Below are 21,319 nucleotides of genomic sequence, written 5' to 3'. Positions count from 1 at the left end.
CTTCTCCGTTGGCTCATGAACTCTGCGTAGGGGAGAGGGGAAGGGGAGGGGAGGGGAGGGGAGGGGAGGGGAGGGGAGGTATCATGTGAATTATGTCATCCAAACGCGTGTGCTTGTGCCTGTGCCGTACCCGCGCATGGGATGTGTACCCGTACACCGTCGTACAGGTGAGGAAGATGCACTGGACGAGCTGCAGGATGCCGTACCTTTGCAGCTCGGCGCCTCAGCCAACGTGCTCGTACTGGCGGAGCTCCCGCCGACGGCGCCGTCACCGCGACAGGGTGGCATTGCCGGCCAGGTGCGTGTGCGTGTGTATGTATGTCATCCAAATGTATGTGTGTCCTGCCGCGTGTGTCCCTTCCTGCTTCCCCACCAAGGCCCCCTGCAGGTGTACGGCCTTTACATACACATATATGTGAATATGCGTGTAGTGAGTATGCACGAATGTATATCTTAGAGTTGCTGATGCCACCGCTGCTGCTACTGCTGATGCTGCCACTGCTGATGCTAATCGCAGGAGGGTGTGGGAGCTCTTGGCGTGCTCTGTTTGGATGTCGCAGGTAACTGTCAGCGTGTAGGGCCCGTGCGGTTGGTTGATCGCGTCAGTTGGTAGTTGGCTTGCGTTGGTTAAGATCGCACGCCAAGTAATGGAAAACGGCGTAGCGGAGGAAGGAACGGCTTTCCTTATAGCTGTATGTATGTATGTATGTATGTATGTATGTATGTATGTGCAGTTACACGGGGCCTGATGCCCCTCGACGTCGGCACAGCTTTGTCCGTCTTCTCCCTCCCCCCCCATACTATCTCTCTGCTGGTTCCCGTTCAGTTCCTCGTTCACGTCGGTAAGCACTGTCGGTCTGTATGTACCGCCGGTGGTGATGGTTATGCCTCAACAGGGGGCGATATCGTGTACGGCATCTGCGGCGGTGGCGGTGATGATGAAGCCGCGGCCGGACGCCACCGCCAGCAGGAGCGGCAGCAGGAACGGCAGCAGCAGCGGTCAGCAGCGGCGGCGGCGGCGGCGGCGGCCTCGACGGACGACGAGCTCGAGGCTCTGTTGCTGGCGGCGGCACCCGTGGAGGTGGTGACGGTGGGCGCCGGCCTGCGACCCGCTACCAAACGGATGCTGATGAATTACGTCTCATCCACGCCCGCGTGTCGATTGGAGCACCTGCAGCCCCCCTCGATGGCGTCGCAGCCAGTGCTGACGACGACGACGACGACGACGACGACGCTGCGCAGCAGCCACAAACACGGGCAACATGAGCAACAGGAGGAGGAGGGGCAAGAGGGAAGGAAAGGCAAGGGGCAGCGGCAGAAACGGTCGCGTGAGAGGGGGGCCCAGGCAGCGGCGGCGGGGGGAAAAGGCGGGAAAGGGGGGGAAGGAGAAGGTGATGATGATGATGATGATGATGATGATGATGATGATGCGGCGGCAGCGGCGGCGGCGGCGGATGGCGAGGCAGCAGGCTGGGTGGCGGCAGCGCGGCGGGAGGTGGCGGCGTTCTTTTCCGGAGGTGCGCTCTCAGGTTGCATCGACCCCCTGAAAGCCATTCTGCGTCTTAGTCGTAGTCGTAACCTTCATCCTATTCTTAATGTACGGGGTGTAGAGTCGTAGCTAGCTTCCGCCACATTTCTGGCCCCATCTATCCTCTTTTTCCCCGACCACATTCCTCCTCTGTCATGAGAGAGGTCTCTTCGTACTGTCCGTTTGTCTGTGTCTGTCTGTCTGTCTGCCTGTCTGCCTGTCTGCCTGTCTGCCTGTCTGTCAGCCTGTCTGTCTGTCTGTCTAGATCTGCCCAAAAATGTCTTCGTCCTCCGGTTCTTGTTACGGTCGTTGTGACCTCATAACATGACAACATGTGACCTCATAACATGACAACATGGCGCCGATGTGCCGCCTCCTCCGCCTCCTGGGGCCGCCAACTCGCCACCAGCCCCACACATAACCGTACATAACCACCAGGCCCACACCGTAACTTCCGGTGACAGGTGCGAGTACGGCAACCCAGGAGGCCCATCCCGGCGCTGCTGTCACCCCGCTCGCCACTTTTGCGGCGGGTCTGCCGCCGGCTGTCGTACTCGCCACGTGGGGCGCCCTCCACCATCTGCAGCCTTTCGGTTTGACGGCGGCGCTTAAAGTGAGCAGCTGTTGGAGGCCGTTGAATTGCCGTACATTGCCTCCCCCGACGTCAATCCCGTCAGCGGCGACGGCGGCGCAGTCGGCGCCGTCGGCGACGCCGCCGCTGCTTCAGGAGATGGCGTTGGGTCCCAACGCACTGCGGCAGCTGGAGATTGTGTCGGTGGCGGAGGCGGGTGACGGAGGCGGCGGAGGCGGTAGCGGCGACGGCACGCTATTGCGGCTCATGGACCGGACGCACACGTCTTTCGGGTCGCGGTTGCTTCGAAGGTGGTTGGTTAGGCCGTTGAGTCGACGAGATCTTATCCTGAGGCGCCAGGACGCGGTTTCGGAGCTTCTGGAAGCAGGTGTGTGTGCGGGTGTAGGATATACCAGGGGCCAGGGGTTTGTTTGTTTGTACGGCGACCTGGTGTGTGCGTGTGTGTGTCTGTGTGTGTGGTTGAAGTGCGGAGGATTGCTGGTGGCCGGGGGGAGGGGGGAAGCGTGTACGGCAACCCGGGCGGGTTTTTACTTGGGGTTGTGGGAGGTGGGAAGGAGAAGGAGGTGGGGGGAGTAGTACGGGTAAAGCAGATCACCCATTCCCCCTCGCGGACTTGGTGGTTAGTTAATTGGTTGGTTGGTTTGATGCGGCACACCTGCCCACCAAATCTACTGTCCTTATTCCGTATTCACCATCCATAATTTACTCTCCTTACTCTTCCCCCGTGCCACCTGCCACCTGCCACCTGCCACCTGCCACCTGCCACCTGCCACCTGCCACCTGCCACCATGGCCTCGTGGCCTCGTGCCGCTGCAGCCCAAGGAGGCGCCGCCCCGCTGTGTCATGTGGCCAAGGTGAGGGAGGGAGGGGCAGGGAGGGAGGGAGGGGCAGAAAGAGGGCGTTCGGTTTACGCTCATGTGAACCAGCTCGTCCAGGTACCCGTGGATCCATCCGCAGCCATGTACGACATGTAGGACAAGGACGTATGACGTCATCTCACCTGGAGTATCACGTCCAACGCTGTTTCCCGCCAAAGCACGGAACCCATCCGCAACCCAACCCCTAAGTATACAGTACTTCATTCCTTGTTTTCCTTGTTGCATACGGTTCTTCCCCCCATATACACATACCCCAAACCCCCGTTTCCCCTCCCCCCCGCCGCCTCCCCCCGATGAACCCCCCTGGACCAGGCCCTCTCCCGCCTTACTGACGTGGAGCGAGGTGTCACTCGGGGCCTGTACGGCACCGCCTCGCCAGCTGAGTTCGTAGCTACTGTACGGGCACTGCAGCAGGTACGTGTACGAGAGAACGAATATGGCTCCCTGGAGCCGGGGACCCTCGGGGCTGGGCTGGGTTAGGGTCACACACATTACCCGACAGATACCCCTCCCCCCCCCCGCATAACTTCTGTCTCGAGCTTTCTTTTATTACAGCTTTACACTGGGCCCCATGGTGTACCTTAGACTCGCTCGTATGGGCCCCCTCATCAGGGCTCCAGATATGTATGTATGTTGTTACAGGGTGGTATAGCTTCACCAGCGGCCCCCTTTCCCGAGGCAGTTCCCTGCTCTCCCCTGCGAGAGGGGCGCCCTAATCCATTCACCCCATCCAATTTCAGAATGTATTCGTTGGGTTCAGCAACTCACCACCAGCATCCAACCAAATCTAGCGGATCAACGGCGCCTCAACTTAGTTCCTGGTCAGCTCGCAAGTTGATATGATATCATCACGTCCTACACCGTCCATAAGATGGGGGGCCGCCTCCCATTTCATCACCTCTCACATACCCAAGAGGTCGGCAGGCAGATTTGAACCCGGACACCCCGGGAGCAGAAGTCAGGCCTTAACATCTGCCAGCCGCCTGCCTCATGTATGTATGTTGTTACAGGGTGGTTAACTTCGCCAGCGGCCCCCTTTCCCGGGGCAGTCCCTGCTCTCCCCTGCTAGAGGGGCACCCTAATCCGTCACCCCATCCGACTTCAGAATGTATTCGTTGGGTTCGGCAACTCACCACCAGCATCCAACCAAATCTAGCGGATCAACGGCGCATCAACTTAGTTCCTGGTCAGCTCGCAAGTTGATATTATCACGTCCTACACCGTCCATATGATGGGGGGCCACCTCCCATTTCATCACTCCTCAAACACCCGAGGAGCTGGCAGGCGGATTTGAACCCGGGTCGACTGGATCGACTGGGAGCAGAAGTCAGGCCTTAACTTCTGCCAGCCGCCTGCATGTATGTATGGGGGCACCCTCATGTATGTATGGGGGCACCCTAGGTTACACCGTAGGTTACACCGTAGGAGATTAACGCAACCTCGGAGGGTGCGTAAAACACACACACAGCTCGCACACGCAGGGCATGGCGGAGTGGGGCTGTGTTGGGCTGTTGGCTAGTGTAGTGCCCAGACATCGTGGCGCATCAACCCCCCCTCCCCTCCCCTCCCCGCCGCCACATCAACAGCTCCGTACGGACCTCGGGCTACAGCCCCTGACGGACCCGCCAGAGGACCTGCCGTACGACGATGAGGACGCTGGCGGCGCCAATGACGACAATTACTCCTGCAGAACCCCGTCGGGACTGTCGGATGGAGCCGATCTCCGTGTTGGCTCTCCGCTGCTGCGGCTGCTGCTGCGGCAGGTAGCGAGTAAGGGGCTGGCGGAGGCGCTAGCGGCGCTGCTACAGCCGTTGGATACCCGGGCAGCGGCTGCCAACGACTTTGACGCCCTGTTTGCGGACCGAACCCGGTGTGTGGTGGGGACACCGGGGGGGGGGGCGGCCGCCGCGGCGGCCGGGTGGTCCGGTGGTAGAGTTGACTCTTTCTCTTCCTTTCATTCAAGAGCAACCAGATTACACTGGCCGCAAGGGCCTCCGCGTGTCATCCCTGTATCACCCCTCGCCCTCGCCCTCGCATCTCGCTCTTTCTTCCTGGTGCTGAGGGCTACAACTGCTACTGCTGCTACTACTGCTGCTACTACTGCTACTACTGCTGCTGCTACTACTGCTACTGCTGCTACTCTACTGCTACTGCTGCTACTCTACTGCTACTGCTGCTACTGCTGCTGGTCTGTTGTTTGCCCCACCTCAGGTTCCCGGTTGTGTGGGGAGCCAAGGACGCCGTACGGGGGGCGGAGGAGCACTTGCAGGTGAACCCGCATTCGCTAAAGGCCCGCCACGGGGCGTGTGTATGTGTTACGTGTGTGTGTGTGTGTGTGCGCGTGCGTGCGTGCGTGTGTGCGTGTGTGTGTGTGCACGTGTGGTATCGGGGAAAGACGGGCGGAGGAAAGGGGAAGGCGGAAATGCGGCCGTGTGCTCCCATGTCGCCTTGGGTTTCGTGTCCAGGTCCAGGTCCAGGTCCACGTAGAGGATTGCGACACTTGATGTTTGCACTGTGCTCATGCTCCGTCTTAAGCAATGTGTGTGGTCTGTATGTTGTTACAGGGTGGTATAGCTTCACCAGCGGCCCCCTTTCCCGGGGCAGTTCCCTACTCTCCCCTGCTAGAGGGGCACCCTAATCCGTCACCCCATCCGACTTCAGAATGTATTCGTTGGGTTCGGCAACTCACCACCAGCATCCAACCAAATCTAGCGGATCAACGCCGCATCAGCTTAGTTCCTGGCCAGCTCGCAAGTAGATATTTTCACGTCCTACATCGTCCATAAGATGGGGGGCTACCTCCCATTTCAACACTCCTCAAACACCCGAGGAGTTGGCAGGCGGATTAGAACCCGGTCACTCCGGGAGCAGATGTCAGGCCTTAACCTCTGCCAGCCGCCCGCCTGCCTGGTCTGTATGTATGTGCACATTTTTTTACTTTTTTTTGGGTTTTGATTTTCTACACTGTGTCTCGGCTTCCAGTTATTACCAATTGACCCTACTCCCCCCCTCTCTCCCGCCGCCGCACAAAACCCCTCCCACCGGAAATAGAGTCTGCTTCCCTCCCTGGCGCGTGCGGTGGGTCTCCCCGCTGTGTCGTACGTCACCATTCAGAACCAGGGCAGCCACCTTGTGGAGGTGCCCGTGGAGGCGGAGAAGAGGGTGCCGAAAACATGGCATAAGGTACGGGTTTTGTCCTGACATGTCTTTTTTTGTTTTTTGTTTCTTCTCGTTTATTTAATCAATTCATATAAAGTCAGCGATGTTTTTCTTTCCTTGCTCCCCTCCCTCTGTTTGACCTCGTCATCATCCATCAGTTGTTTTTTACATGAATTCATTTCCTTTACAAAGTTATTTTCCTGCATCAAAAATTCAAAACCCTGAGCGTCCTGAGGGGCGCCGCCCGGTCATCATCACCGCGGTATGACAATGATAAAGAAAATGCAAACCCTAGGAGACTTCCATTTTTTATTTTATTGTGAATGATTATTATTAGGATAACCCGATACTAGACCTTCTTTTCCCTCTCCTCCCTCTTCCCCGACATATCCGGCAGGTCTGCTCCACGAAGAAGTTCCATCGCTACCACCCGCCTGAAGTCGCTGCGGGACTGCAGGTATTGGAGCTGGGGGTTGAATGGGGGGGGCCAGGGGGGGGGCATCGTTTTACTGTTTTTTCCGGTATGTAGGTGGGCGAGTAGGTAGGTAGGTGAGCTTTCTCTGCTGCTCCTTTTCCTGTTGCTGATTCTAACTTTGTGCTTTCACTGCTGGTTATACTGCTCAAATCCGCCTGCCGACTTCTCGGGTGTTTGAGAAGTGTTGAAATGGGAGGTGGCCCCCCATCTTATGGACGATGTAGGACGTGATACAATCAACTTCCGGGCTGACCAGGAACTAAGTTGAGGCGCCGTTGATCCGCTAGATTTGGTTGGATGCTGGTGGTGAGTTGCTGAACCCATCGAATACATTCTGAAGTCGGATGGGATGAATGGATTAGGGTTCCCCTCTCGCAGGGGAGAGCAGGGACTGCCTCGGGAAAGGGGGCCGCTGGTGAAGCTTAACCACCCTATAACGACATACATACTGCTCGTACTGCTGCTCGTACTGCCACAGGCTCTTGGTGTTGCTCGGGAGCGCCTTGCCGCCGCGCAGTCGTCCTCCTGGTCCGACTTCCTCTCCGACTTCGCACCTACTTACCCGCGAGCCCTCACTGCCGTACGAGCAGCGGCGCAACTCGATGTCCTGTCAGCACTGGCGGCGCTGGCGGCGACGCCAGGCTACTGCCGACCGGTCTTCCTGGCGGACGAACCAGTGTCGTCGTCGTCGTCGGCGGCGGCTCCGGAAGGCGGCGGCGGCGGCGGCGCGAAGCCGACAGCTGTACTGCGAGCGCGCGATGCACGGCATCCGATGCTGGATGCCAGGCTCAGCGGAGCGATGCGCGCCCGGGGAAGTGGCGGTGGCGGCGTCGGCACGTCCGTGGCGGTGCCTAACGATGTTGATCTTGACGGTCGAGGTGGCGGCACCCGGTGTTTGATCGTGACGGGGCCCAACATGGGCGGCAAGTCGTGCTACACTCGTACGGCAGCACTTCTGGTGGTTATGGCGCAGGTGTGTAGGAGGGACGGGATGTATCCATGTGTCCGTCTGTCTGTCTGTCTGTCTGTCTGTCTGATGTAGTTTATATGTAGTTGCCGTAAGGGACAACTTGTCCGTGAATGTAGGCTATCTTTACTTTACTACACACGCACCGTACACTCAGACCTGCAATCAGATACACAGACGTAGAGACGTACAGACGTACAGACGCACACGTCACCTCCCCAGGTGGGCAGTTACGTCCCCGCGACCTCCCTGGAGATGACCGCGTTCGACGGCGTGTACACCCGCATGGGGGCCTCGGACAACATACTGATGGGCAGGAGGTGAGGCGCCGGACAGCAGCGACCTGCTGTGAGTGTCTGCCTTCCTGCCTGCCTGTAGGTACATATGTATGTATGTACATACATATGCATGTATGTATGCATGTATGTATGCATGTATGCATGTATGCTGCAGGTTTGGGTTGTATTTACGTTGGCGTGGGAGGGGACTGCGGTGTAGGTGTAGGTGGACAGGCGAGGTGCGGAGAAAGGTATGGTAGTGATGGAAGGGCAATAATGAAAAGTTAAGTGTTAGGTTAACTGATTCCTACACTACATCATAGCCCTTACGTAGCTCCTCCTCGTTAAGGCATTTCCACTGCGGCCTGCCACTGCCACTGCCACTGTGACAAACCGCCGCTCATAACTCAAATCGCAGGGCCCTCCTCTGCCGCCTCTCGTAGCCCCCCCTCCCTCCCAGCCCCCCCTGTTCCCTGGCGCCGCAACTCCCCGCCCCACCCCGTGATCCCCTTTCCTGCCACCGTACACAAATACCCGTACATGCCCGTATATCATACACACACTCATGCAGTACGTTTTTCGAGGAGATGTCTGACACAGCAGCGCTGCTAGCCGCTGCAACGCCGCGAAGCCTTGTCGTACTGGACGAGCTGGGTCGTGGTACGGCTACCCACGATGGCGTGGCGGTAGCGGAGGCGGTCCTGCACCACTTGCTGTCAGTTACGTCGTGTTTGGTTCTGTTCGTGACGCATTACCCGCAGCTAGCCGAAACGGCTGTGGGAAGGTGGCCCCGGGCTGTACGGGCGTGCCATATGGCATATGTACGGCAGGACGAGCAGAGCGAGGAGGGGAAGGAGGGTGGTGGTCAGGGGGATGTTGAGATGGCTGACGCAGCTGCGATCAAGTCATTGGAAGATGAGGGGACGGGAGGCGGGGGGTTCGGGGTTACGTTATTGAAAAGTGGTGGAGAAGATGGCGGCGATGGAGGAGGTGGTGCGGGAGTGCAGAACGCGAAGGCGCAGGCAGTGGGGGCGCGGGCGCCTCCTCGCATCACCTTCCTTTACAAGCTGCGAGATTGCGCCGCAGATGAGAGTTTCGGGCTCAACGTGGCTCAGGTGGGTCGGCAGCGACGTAGGGCGGTAGGGCTGTTCGGGTGACGAGCAGGTCGAGCGGGTGTGGGCGAGGTGGCGACGAACAGGATGTCGACGAGGGGCTGATGTCCGTCTAAACACATCAGTGTGTGCGGCACTGGAAAGGTTGTGGGGTTGTAAGTGGTCGCTAAAGTAATTACTGCTTAATGAGGTGCGAGTAGCGAGGCCGCGTCCCCCTTTCCCTATGGTACCTGATCCGATCTGACCTGATTGGGGATTGGTGGGGGGCCACTCCGGCCCCTCAACATCCTTGCATGCCTGCATGCCTGACTGCCTGACTGCCTAAGTCCGTCCCGCCCCACAGTTGCGGCGGCCCCTAGAACGGCCCCTCCATCGTAAGGCCCTGACCTAGCTACGGAGGCCCGCACGCACGCTGACCCATGCACTTATGCCTGTACGTACGTATGTGTGTGTACGTATGTGTGTATGTATGTATGTATGTAACTGATTGTGGTGGTGACACTGCTCCTCGCAGATGGCTGGTCTACCTGCACCTGTGGTTCGCCGCGCGGCGGAGATGGCCGCATGGATGCGTGTCCGGGGGGCTCAGGATGGCCGTGAGGCGCAGGAGGAGGGGGAGGGGGAGCAGGGGAGGCTGGAGGGAAAGCTGCAGCGGCAGCAGCAGCAGCATCAACATACGGCTGGTGAAGGAAGAAAAGGAGAGGGCGGCGGGCAGCTGCTGCCAAGTGGGAAGATTGCCGTAGTACGGCAGGAGCTGCTGTCACTGGTTCACCGCGTGGGAGAGGTGGTGTGGAGTGTGCGGCATTGGCGGGAGGGGGAAGGAGGTGCAGGAGGAGGAGGAGTGCGAGGCGGATGGGGAGGGGGAGGAAGTGATGGACACGCGACCGCCAAGGATGAGGGAGGTGGGCAGGTGTCTCCCGAGGCGGCATCGCCGCCGCCTTCTGGGGCATCAGCCGCGGTCGAGTGCGCGTTCACAGCCACAGCCACAGCCCAGAACTCGCTGATGAGGCTGCAGATGGACGCGTTGCAGCGGGGATATGCATGACGAAATGATGCATGGTTGTTCCCATTGGCCGTTGCTGCCATATACCAAACCCCTGTCAAAACTGCTCAAAACTGTCGCCACCCTGTCTATGCCTTGCAACACTGGGTGTAGCATTGCCTGTTCAGGAGCTTCCTCTGCTTCCAGAGGAATAATATTCGCTTCCCATTGTGGTACGCGCAGCGGTCTCACAGGGAGTGCGTAACGCAGCAGAAGAGTACACACAGCCGACATAGGCAGTGATGTCGCAAAAATGTCGATATTACATGCGACCTCACAGCCTCGTGCCATCTACATGCATGACGGACAGCGCTCAACTCCCCCCAATTGATGTGCTTGGAAAGCTACCAAGCTCTGGTGCCGACCAATAATAACCGCGCGCCATACCACCACGACCATGCAGGACTTCGCCCCAGGAATGGCGCGATACATCCACCGAAAGCTCAACTGCGACAGGGCCCTGGTGAATAGCCGCAGAATAGCCGCCGATCAGCGATGGGTAGGGATGTCCGCCCACCAGTATAGGTCACGTAATGACCCACGGGACAAGCGCACTCGGCCGGACCAACCAACCGGTTGCTTGATATCATTATAACAATTTCGGAGAAAGAAAGGGGCCGGAGTCAGGGCGAGCTTGACGATTTGCGCGAAACCACATAACTTAGCCAGCTCACGTTTCTGCACCAGATGCCGATTTTCTTCGCAACCCGATTGCTAACCGCCGCAATGTGTTGTGCCTCTTTCACGCGGTTTTAATGGTCAGCTCCAGGGTGGGTTCATTTTGAGGCTCGAACCGCCGAAACTTATTGCCCCTTGGCATCAGTCCTACGTGACTATCGGTGAAATAACAATAATTTTATAACAAATAGAAATCGTCAAGGGAAACAAATGGCAGACAAATGGCAGGGAAACCTCGCTTCTCTTATATCTACGCATGAGCCTGCCTCAAAGTGCGTGGACTTGCTTCGGCTATTTCATGCAGTGGACTGCTTCCCTAGAGGTAGGAGTGAAAGATGAAATTCTTCTGCATCCTATATATATTTGTGCAATTAATCGAGCCGTGCCTGCGCTTATAAGGTGGCTTGTACACGGGCTATTACGCGGCTGCAGCTGCAGCGCGTTACGAGCGCTTTTGGATAAAGGTTATGGAGCAGAACAATGGCAAAGATGTGGTGCCCCCGCTGGACGTCGCCTTCGCTTGGTGCGTACCTGCTGCCTGCCCGGACGAGAAGCTGGCGAGTAGTAGTCGAGACAACGTGCTGAAGCTTTTGTTTGGTAACCTCTGTGTTCGCCGTTATTTGTGGTATTTCGGCCACTAAACGCTCTTCAAATACGCGATTATTTTAGTAAGGCTGTGCGAGCATGGAGCAGGTTCTGTCTCTTTTGCTCAGGTGAGGCCGTACTCCTGCTTTACGGGAGACGTATTGCCCGCAGGTTCGTGCACCGACAGAATCCGGTGGCCTACAAGATTGCCGCCATGGACCTCCACCCGAGCCGGAGCAAGGTATTCTCCTTCGGGCCGCGTTTTGCCGACGACGCCGCCTGGAAGGCCGTAGCTGCCAGCCACCCCGCCTGGCCGCCCCCGGCCCCCGGCTCGGTGCACAGCATAACCGCGGGCTCTACAGGCGATGTGTTTGCGACACAAGTGGTGGGTAAATAGCTAACACCAGCGTTTTTTTTGCGGAATATATTTCGAATTCGGAATAAAAAATTGTTCGCGGTCCTGAAAATTAAGAATAAATAATGTTCCGACCGTACAAGTTCATTCCTCCAGCCAAAAATGGACTGTTTATGCCAAAGCCGCTAGAATCTTACAGGAGACATACATGTTAATCATATCATAGTACTTTAATGCCATGGATACTGTTAGGAAGGTCACACCCGAAAGTCAACAAGGAATCGGACTGTTTCTGACCGGACAAAACGCTGCAAAATATTCGAACCCGAAGCTCCCAAAACGTGGAAGGCCATTAAAGCAAATACTAAACTTCACTGAAGCCATTAGCGACGATGATGAAGGCGGTGTAAAGGTCGTAAGCAATCTGGACGCAATGCTGCAGCCAGCCGACGACAATGACGCCACTCCGGTTGTCAACAGCGAGCGGGTCAAACTTCAACGTTCGTCATATGGAGGCAATCGCGATGGGCCAGGAAACACGGGCGTCGAGGTCGATGGCAGCAGCGACCCCGGCGCTGCAGCTAAGACTCCTAACCCCACACTCCGCGGCGCAAAGACGCCCCGACCACAGACGCAGCGGGTCGTGAAGGGGCAGAGCGACAGTGTGTGGCTGGAGAAGAAGGACAAGCATCCCCTCAAGTGGCAGCTGTACTTCGGAGCTATGGTTACATGGGCGCAGTGCATTGCGGCGGATGTAAGGGGGAGGTGCACGACATGGTGCGCTGCGGGCCATGCTCCCTGCACAAAGGGCGCGAGTATGTCATTGAGTGCCGGAGGGAGACCCTTGTGGAGGGAAACCCTTCCCCTTTGAGGCGGCACTGGAGAAGTGGAAGGCCGCCAGCAGCAGGGGCCGGTACACAATGAACCGCTAACTAGCGTGCAGCATCAACAGCAGGGGCTGCAACCAACCGCAGAGGTTGTGTTTGATGGTTCCGGTTCATTGCTGCTATGCATCATTACTTTTGCAACCTGGAAAGTAGTGTTATCTTTCAACGTGAGGCAAAACGAACGATGGTGAACGAACTCTATTTGATCAGTGCTTGAGTAGGGGTTAACTGGTCTGTGTTTGTTTGCTTGGGCTCTGCAACAGCAGTCGCCCGTGCGACCGGGGTTCCTGTAAAAGCGTCCAAGTGCGCGCCGCTTCCTGGCGTGCAAGAGACACCTCTATGGAGAGATTGTGGTGTGCGCATGTTGCGACATTCCCCAAACCCTGTGTTTGTACGAACAAAACTAAAACTCATCGGGGGGGGTCTGGGGGGGGCGTAAACCCCCCCAGCGCCTTACAGATTCGGAATACTTATATTCCCGCGACTAAAAACCTATTCCTCCGTTCGGACTGGAAAATTGACGAGGCAAAAATGAAAAAAAAACACTGGCTAACACTGTCACCAGCAAGGAGCCAAGACCGACCCGACCTTGGCTTTGATTGGCCTTGGACATATGTATGTGTGTATGTATTATGTATGTATGTGTGTGTATGTATGTGTGTATGTGTGTGTATGTATGTATGTATGATGTGTGAAACAGGGGGGTTTATCTTCACCCATGGCAGCTACCCTGCGAAACCCTGCCTTCCCCGGTATTTCGTGGCACCCTCATCCAGTCACCCTAGTCAACTTCTCAGTGGATCGCTCAGGTTCCGCACCCACCACCAGCATCCAATGGAATCTGCCGGGTCGACAGCGGCCCAACTCCATTCCTGTTCGGCTCGCAGGTTAACTTTATCCCAGGCCACCACCGTCCATCAACTAGGGGCGTAATACCTTCCACCATCGGAAGGATTTTCGACCCTGACGGGTCTCGATCCCGGGATCTCCGGGGCAATGGTCGCGCGTTACCAGTAGTGCCAAACCCTAGTATGTATGTATGTATGACTTAGATTACACTGTGGGCCGCGAGAGCCGGGGGCCGAAGCCGAAACACAGCGCAAGGGTCGGGAGCACACAGCGGTTAGTCGGTTAGTCTTGTGTGCTCCCGACCCCAGCTCAGACTGCCAACACTCTACGCAGCCATCCCGCAGCCCCTCCATCCGGGGATGGCGCTGCAGTGAATACACCACGGAGGGCTCTCAGGTCCCGCTAGAGCGAGCCCACAAGTCTCAGCTAGGGCAAAGTCAAAGGCGCTCTGAAACAACCGCCCAAAACACAACCAACGACAAAGGGATTCCAAGGAAAAAAATACAAAAGATAAAAAGACGGTTAGGGTAGCCCAGGCAGGGGAGGGATCCTTATACACCTAACAAGCCAACAAAAAAACTCCAAGAGAGAAAGGCTAAGAGAGCTCGACACACAAGACGTCTTGCAGTCACCTTACAACCAACTGACCCCCTCTACCTCTCCCTTCCTGGGCTGGTCCAGGGGGGATGTAGCCATAAAAAGAAAAGGGACCACACACAAGCCCGATCACCTCTGCAGGAGCCCGGGATAGACCGGCGAAACCACAAAAATGATAGCGTTGCCACGACACACAGCTCCTAGACCTTCCAGAATACCGCAGGGGGAGGATTGTAGCCCGCGCGGCGCCACCCCCTTACTGTCACCAAACCTGAACGGTTGGTCCTCCAGAACCTACTCATCCTGCCTCGTACTGCACCGCTCTCACCCTCGTCCCTCACCAAGCAATTTATATGTATGTATGACGTTGATTACACTGTGGGCTGAAAAGCCGGGGGCCCAGGGCCGAAACACAGCGCGGGGGGCGGGCTCATGCACTCCGCCCCCGGGTCAGACCGCACGGGAAACGACGGCCGGCACACAACAGCGCTCGTTTGGCGCTCCAGCTAGACGGGATCTATGCCCGCTGGTCTCGTAACATAAACGAAGTCGCAACTGGGGGGCTCTTCCTGCCGACTGAATGAACCGAGCATCTCTCGCAACCAGGACCTGGGCGACCGGGCGCCCAACTAGTCATCCCGGGCTGGGGAGGTCACCAAGCTCAAAAATCCTCACGCTAAAAAGAGCGCAAAGAGCTCACACTACAAGACGCCAAACAGCCTCCTGAGACTACTACCCTCCTCCGCCTCTCCCTCCCTGGGCTAGTCCAGGGGACATAGCACCCATCGGGGGGATAACACCGCACAAGCCCACGCCCTTCCACAGCACTGGGTCTAACTCGAAAAGTACTCAAACGGGAAAACCCTGCGGCGACGCCGGGCGATCAAGCCTCTGAAAACCACAGGGGGGGAGGGTAGCCAGCTCGGCGGCCCCCCATTACCGCTCTACTAAGACGGCTGGTTCCCTAGATCCTAACTCACCTAGACGCCGCAACACACGAAACCCGGTCTCGTACCCTGAAGAACCTAGTCCTGCACCACGCGCACACCTCCGAGTACCGCGCACCTCCGAGTACCGCGCACGTCCGAGTACGGCCCCTCCGCCACCTCCCCCTCATCCGCGCCCTCGCTACGGTCAACTGTTTCCACTCACCACCCCTCAACCCTACATCCTCTTGGTGCTCTCTCTGCCTCTTCCCCTCCCCTCCCGGCTCTCCCCGCCCTTTCCCCGGTCTCCCCCCCCTTCCGCCGGCACGGCTCCCTCATGCAAATAAACCCTCCCTCCCCCATGTCCCCTTGCGCGGCATCCCCCCAAGCCCCATCCCTGATCCCGCACCCCTCGCAACCTTTCCCCTCAACCTTCCTCTCGACCTCCCTACCACCCCCACCACCTCATCCCCCCTCCGCGCCTCGGCACCCTATCCCCCTTGTCCCCTAGACTCCAGCTCCCGCCGCGTCCGCTTGACCCTTAGGTCGTGATGTCCACTGCCTCCGCGCAGCGCAGTGCTCCCCCGACGATTGACAGGATCGGGTGGTGGGGTCCCACTCCGTCCCAGCCCCGCCTTGGGACGTTGAACGCGGTGAAAGAGCGCAAGCGCGCCCAGAAGTTCAGCGCTTGATCCTCGAGTACCGGCGCGTTCAGCGATGGCCCCTCGTGCGGTCTCACTCCGTTGGCCAGGTGAAAGAAGTCCGTTATCCGCCGCTGTTGGGGCCCTTGCGCCTGGATCTGTTGCGCTTGCTCTGGCTGTTCTGTCGCGGGGTTAGCCGCCCTTTCCAGTCGCCTTCCGGCTGCTCGCAGGCAGCACCTGCCTACCTCCATATCAGACAGGACCGCCAGGGCGATCACATCCCAGGGGGCCTGCTCGCAGCCGGTCGGGGCTTGGACCAACCACTGCTGCTTCCGGGTGATCCGCCTGTCGCTGCCTCCTGGGAGGGCTGTATGTGTCGGTCAATCTGCTCCCGGACAGCTTGTGCGACGGGGCACTCCCAGAAGTGGTGCATGCGTGGGGAGCAGTGCTGGTTGCTGGCGTTGCCGAACCTTCCACACCCACATCGCTCGGGCACCATGCGGGCCAGGTGCGTGTTGCCGGGCAGGGGGATGCCGTCAACGGCAAGCCGCCACAACGTTTCTTTGTTCTCGTTCTCCCACCGCACCCTCGACCACAAGCGGGCTTGCGTCGCCCTGAAGCGGCTTGTTTCCGCTGAGGAGGAAGGTGCCGTTTCCTGCGGGTCCAACGCTTCTTGCACAAATGCTGCCATCAAGCGTCCCCGTTTCTCCTCCGTGGCCCCGCATTGCAGCTGTGTCGCTAGGCGGACCGTCAGGCGTGTGAGGGGACGGTTGTTGTGTCGCCCGGTATCTGCCATCCGACCCGATTTAGGATCAAAGCCATCGCCTGAGTGCTGTTGGGGGTGCTTGGAGCCGTCGTGTCCCCCAGCGTTGGCATCTCTGGCTGCTACTGTTGTGGTTGCTGCTCATGCGGCTGTGTCTGTAGCTGCTGCTGCGGCTGTTGCTGCTGTTGTGGCTGCGGCTGCGGCTGATGCTGTGTCTGTAGCTGTGGTTGTGGTTGCAGCTGTTGCTTCTGTTGTGGCTGTACCTGCGGCTGTGGCTGTACCTGCGGCTGTGGCTTTGGCTGCGGCTTTGGCTGCGGCTGTGGCTGCGGCTGTGGCTGCAGCTGTGGCTGCGGCTGGGGTTGCTGTTGCTGTTGGGTTTCCACTGCTCTTGCAGCTTCGAGCCAGGCCGGGTTGATAGCGCCATGTAGCGTCTTAAGGGCTGCCAGCATCGCTGACCTGTCCCGCGTGGGTGCTGGGGTTGACGGGTCGAGGTGTGTCCTGACCCATGCGGGCCAGGTCGACCTGGGGAGGGAGGCCACTCGAGTATGCACCACTAGGTCCCAGATCCGCACTAGGTCGCCCACCGTTTGCAGTTTCCTGCATGTAGCGATCCCCACAAAGTGCGCCTCCAGGCCCGGGCGGCGGTTCAAGCTGTCTGGGTCTGCCTTGCCGGTATTGGGGAGCAACGGGTTACCCCACAACGCGGTTGCCCAGCACCATGGTCCAGGGGACAGGGGGTTGGTCTCGATATCCCGGAGCGGTGGCAGGTGTCCCAGGCCGCCCACAATCCGGCTGATATCCGTGGGTAGATCGCTTCCGCCGAGTCGGGGCCCGGCTTGGCTGGCGGTCGTCAGGTCCCACGGTTGGAAGGCGGGGTGGGTGAGCAGCATATAGGCGGAGAGCGTCCGGACCCAGGGGTGGAGACCACCATCTGCCCCCCCGTGTCCCCCGGTACCACCTGTGGTTCCTGCAGCTCCACCTGTCCCTGGCCCACATGACGCGTTGATAGCCCGAGGGCCGCTATGATGAAGCGCACAGCCCATACCGCATGCCGAGCCTGGATGTGTTGCTGGAGGGGCAGCAGGCCAAAGCCTCCAGCCGACGGGTGGCCGGTCAAGAGATCCTTAGGCACCCCTGTCAAGCGTCGGCCGGGGTCTTCTGGGCCCTGCTGCCGGTCGACTAGGCGGGCCGTTAGGCGTTCTATTTCGTCCAGCGTACGGTTGGGGGGCGGCCCACCATGCTCCATGTGCCAGGTGACTGTCTGCAGGCCGTACACTGATGCCGCTGTGGCTCGACCGAATGCTGATAGCGGGAAGCGGGAGAGCCGCTGCAGTCGCCGCTTGGCTTCCCCGATGTATGTATGTATGTATGTATGCATGCAACCCCTTACAGAACATGCAGAAGCTTCCCTGGTGTGGCCGTAGACAGCTACGCCGCTGTTGTCGTACTTACCGCCTTCGCCTCATTTCCCTGGCCTTCCCCTTCCAGGCTGCTGCTATGAGCCGCTTCTCCCGCATGCTCCATTCCTGGCTCCGGCCACATTTTCTGGATACAACATTTCTTGTCCAGGCCCAAGACAGGTCAGGAGAGGCATGGGATAAGGGGGATGAGGGTGGGGTAGGTGGCGTACGCTGGTGGGAGGTATACGGCCGCCACTCGGTGCTCCAGGTTGCATTGTGCAGCCTTCGCTGCTGAAAGCCCCTGCCTTGGCTTGTCCCACCGTCCTCAAGCCGTCCATGGCGCTGTATCGTGACGGCTGCATTTAGAGCGGATGACACTTATGTATGCCTTGGGATTGTGTTCTCCTCCGTCAGCGGCTTGAGCGCAGATTGGTGCCGTTGTTGTGCTACCCCCTGACAAAGGTCACACAAAACACGTTTCCTCTTCTCCCCGCCATCATATGAAGAAACGTCCTAACCACGCCTGCTCACTTACCTAAGCTCCACTTCCATGCATGGAGGCTTAGAGGATCGCTGCTTACATGTTCACCCGCAGGTACATTCGCTTCCTGGAGCTGCACCGTCAGCACCCGGAGTTGACTCTGGTCCCCACCGCTGACATTGCGCTGATGTGGCACACACACCTGGGGATGAGCGAGGAATACGCCGAGGCCTGTGAGAAGCTGCTTGGGGCGGAGGCGGCGCCCTGGCGGCCCGATTACCTGGACCTGGGCGACCCTACTAAGCTAGTGGCGGCATACCGCGAGACTGCGCGGCTGTATCAGGAGACGTACGGTAAGCCTACGGTGTCACCGCTAAGCAGCCACGCTTCCCCGCCTCACACTGCTAAGGGAGTACCCTAAGCACCGTCAACGAGGTGGGCGTCGTATGTGTGTGGGGATAAACGTCACATGATGAGGGGCACCCCTACCAGCCACCTACCACCAGGATCCCAACCCGCGGACAGCCCTGGGCTCTCGAATTAGGGTGAAGGCTTGGCAGGGCGCGGGGTGCTCATGGATTGAGTCGACCGGAGCAGCCGAAAAGAAGTTACCAACCGACTCCGAAACCAGTCCCTGCCAGTTCTGAACTGCAGCCGTAGTCGGCTTACGGCTCGGCTGCCGTTGCTCTCTTCAAGGCGGGGGAGCTTATCCAGGCAAACGGCAAGGCGGAACTCTGACTGGAATTGGCCTTACACGGGCCTTACATGGCGGGGCCTCGTGTTCTGGGGAACCGGAAACAAAAGGGTAAGTGGTCGGCGACCCACAGGCCGGCCGAACACGCAACTCGAAATCTGCACGAAACAGCTAGCACCGCCTGATTACGGCAAAACAGCCAATCCCACAAACGGGAAAACGGGGGTGCTCCAGCGGCGTTCAAATCGACCTCCCAGCGGCTGTTGCCGCCTAAACACGCGACGGGGAGGGCTAGCAGCAGGCGTGACGCTGTACACAAGGGTCCAAGCGCCGCGCTGTGACAGAGGGACTCCATTTGGCCGCAGCCCGCCTTTGCGCCCTGTGGCCTGTTCTCCATCCGAACTGCTGCAACCTGGGCCGAGAGGAGGGGGGCATCTCTCAACGGGTCCGACCACGATCTCTCATGCTATCTCCAGGACCACGAAGCAGTTCGACGGTTCGAAGCGCTGGCCCAGGCAGCCCCCTTCCGCTCCTAGTGAGCGAGCTTTCATTCGTCATCCTCCGCCTTTAACACGGAAACTGTTGGTGAGACGGTGTCTCCGGTGTGGCTGCCGGAGGTGCTGCCACCGCGGGCGTTGGGGACGGCGGCGGTGCTTCCGCCCGCGCCGCTACCTGCGGCCTGGCCCCCGCCGGCTCTGTCGCCCGCGGCGCCGAGGGTATTGACGGCGACGTCGGTCGGCGCCTGCAGGTCCACGTCCATGACGTAATGCCCGCGCTCGCTCCATGCGGTGATAGACGAGCTGTTGTGCGGGAGTGGCCGATGGGCGAAAATCGGCGGCCCTTCTTGTCTGTGCCGAACATGACCAAGCAGCCGCGTGTCATGAGAAGGTCGACAGGGTGAGGCCCGAGCTGGGGACGTGCAGCACATTGCGCAGCCGGACGTTGTGTTCGTTGCGTGTACGCAGGTGCAGCTCCCGTGTTCCCATGACATCGGCCGGCTGTTTGTTGCCCCACTCGATCTGCCTTGTACACCGGCGGGGACGTAGTTGTGCAGCAGGGAGCGGTTACCCGTGAGGTGGTACGGTGAGCCTGAGTCGAGGATGACTCGTGAGCTGCTGCCACTGCGGTCGATGACCAGCACTGTGGCACGGTTCTGGCGTGAGCTGCTTCCGCTGCTGCCCGAGCCTCTGCCACTGCTGCTGGCTCCGGTGTCACCACCGTTGCGGCGGCCGTTGCCGTGCCGAGCATGGCCGCGTTCGCGTGCTCCGTCGCCCCCGCTGTTACTGCCAGTGCCGCTGCCAGTGCCACCGCCGCCGCCGTCACGGCGACGGTTGCGGCTGCCTCCACTGATGTTGCTGGCGGCGTGCGGCTGCTCGAATGGATTGTTACGGTGGAGGCCTACGGACTCGTCCGCCAGCTTAACGGGGCATTCGCGGACGTAGTGACCAGGCTGTCCGCAGTAGCGGCAGATGTCGTTGGCACCCACGGCGCCTGAGGCGCCGGCGGTGCTGCCAACTCGACGGGCGGTGCGACCAGGTTCTACAGCTCCAACCAGGCCCGTCTTGATCGCTTGGGCCTTTAGATTGTTCTCCTCCCGCAGCATGAGCACGAGCTGTGGGGTCGTCAACTTGGGCTGATACATCGCGAACTCGACAGTGATAGCGGACTGTGGCGGCAGGCCACGGGTTGTTGATGTAGCTCTTCAACTTGGACGTTGCGCGGAAGTCGCTGAAGTCACTGGGAGTAGCTCGACCCATCCGAAAGGAGGACGGTCTTACCTCCCTTCCCCATGATGGTTGCCTAGCGAGCATGACTGCTCAAGTTGAAGCAAGTACAGATAGTAACCACTGGGAACCGCTATGCGGGGCCCATAACCTGTTGGTGAGACGGTGTCTCAATGGGACCTAGCAGGCACACGGCTAAGAGTCATTGGCCGTTACACGTAGTGGGGAGGTCCGCGACCTGCCACCGATAGCCCCTTGCTTGAGCGTGAACGTATGAGTCTGAGGTGCTGTTATCGGTACATAGCAGGGGTTTTGAGGCTTGGGTAGCCCGTCCTGATGGGCGACCTGACAGTATTCTAGGACCTGCCAGCCGCCATTCACAACAGCCTGACGGGCAGCCTTTCACAGGCCAGGGGGCGACGCGGCACCCCTTCGCACCAACAGAAACAACAGTCACAAGCCTCCCCTTGAAATCAAAACAAGCCTGAAAGTCACGCGTTCGTGGGTAGGACTTCAAGTGAATTAAAATTAACTCTGCTACCGTGCTCCATTAAGAGCCCTGTAGTGATGACTGCAAGGGTGCGTCGCTTTTATCACAGCCCCAAGGAAGCTGACATCCTTCTTGGCGAACCCCAACATCCTCGGCCCTGTCAGGTGAGCCGTACGACGGCCCCGACACTGCCTGGCTGGCGGACTCGGTGCCGTACC

General features: G+C 59.0%; 1 protein-coding gene across 1 annotated transcript; it reads left to right on the top strand.

Moving 5' to 3' along the window:
• Positions 1-7,527: 7,527 nt before the first annotated feature.
• On the top strand, positions 7,528-8,995 carry VOLCADRAFT_33452 (uncharacterized protein; the record flags this gene model as incomplete). Its single annotated transcript, XM_002947724.1, has 4 exons — positions 7,528-7,605; positions 7,822-7,919; positions 8,449-8,735; positions 8,904-8,995. Coding segments are annotated over 4 exons (555 nt in total), but the record flags the coding sequence as incomplete, so codon positions are not given.
• Positions 8,996-21,319: the final 12,324 nt, after the last annotated feature.

The sequence above is a fragment of the Volvox carteri genome, assembly GCF_000143455.1.
Source record: "Volvox carteri f. nagariensis unplaced genomic scaffold VOLCAscaffold_7, whole genome shotgun sequence".
NCBI classification, from domain to species: Eukaryota; Viridiplantae; Chlorophyta; class Chlorophyceae; order Chlamydomonadales; family Volvocaceae; genus Volvox; species Volvox carteri.
This window is presented reverse-complemented; position numbering and strand designations above follow the sequence as displayed.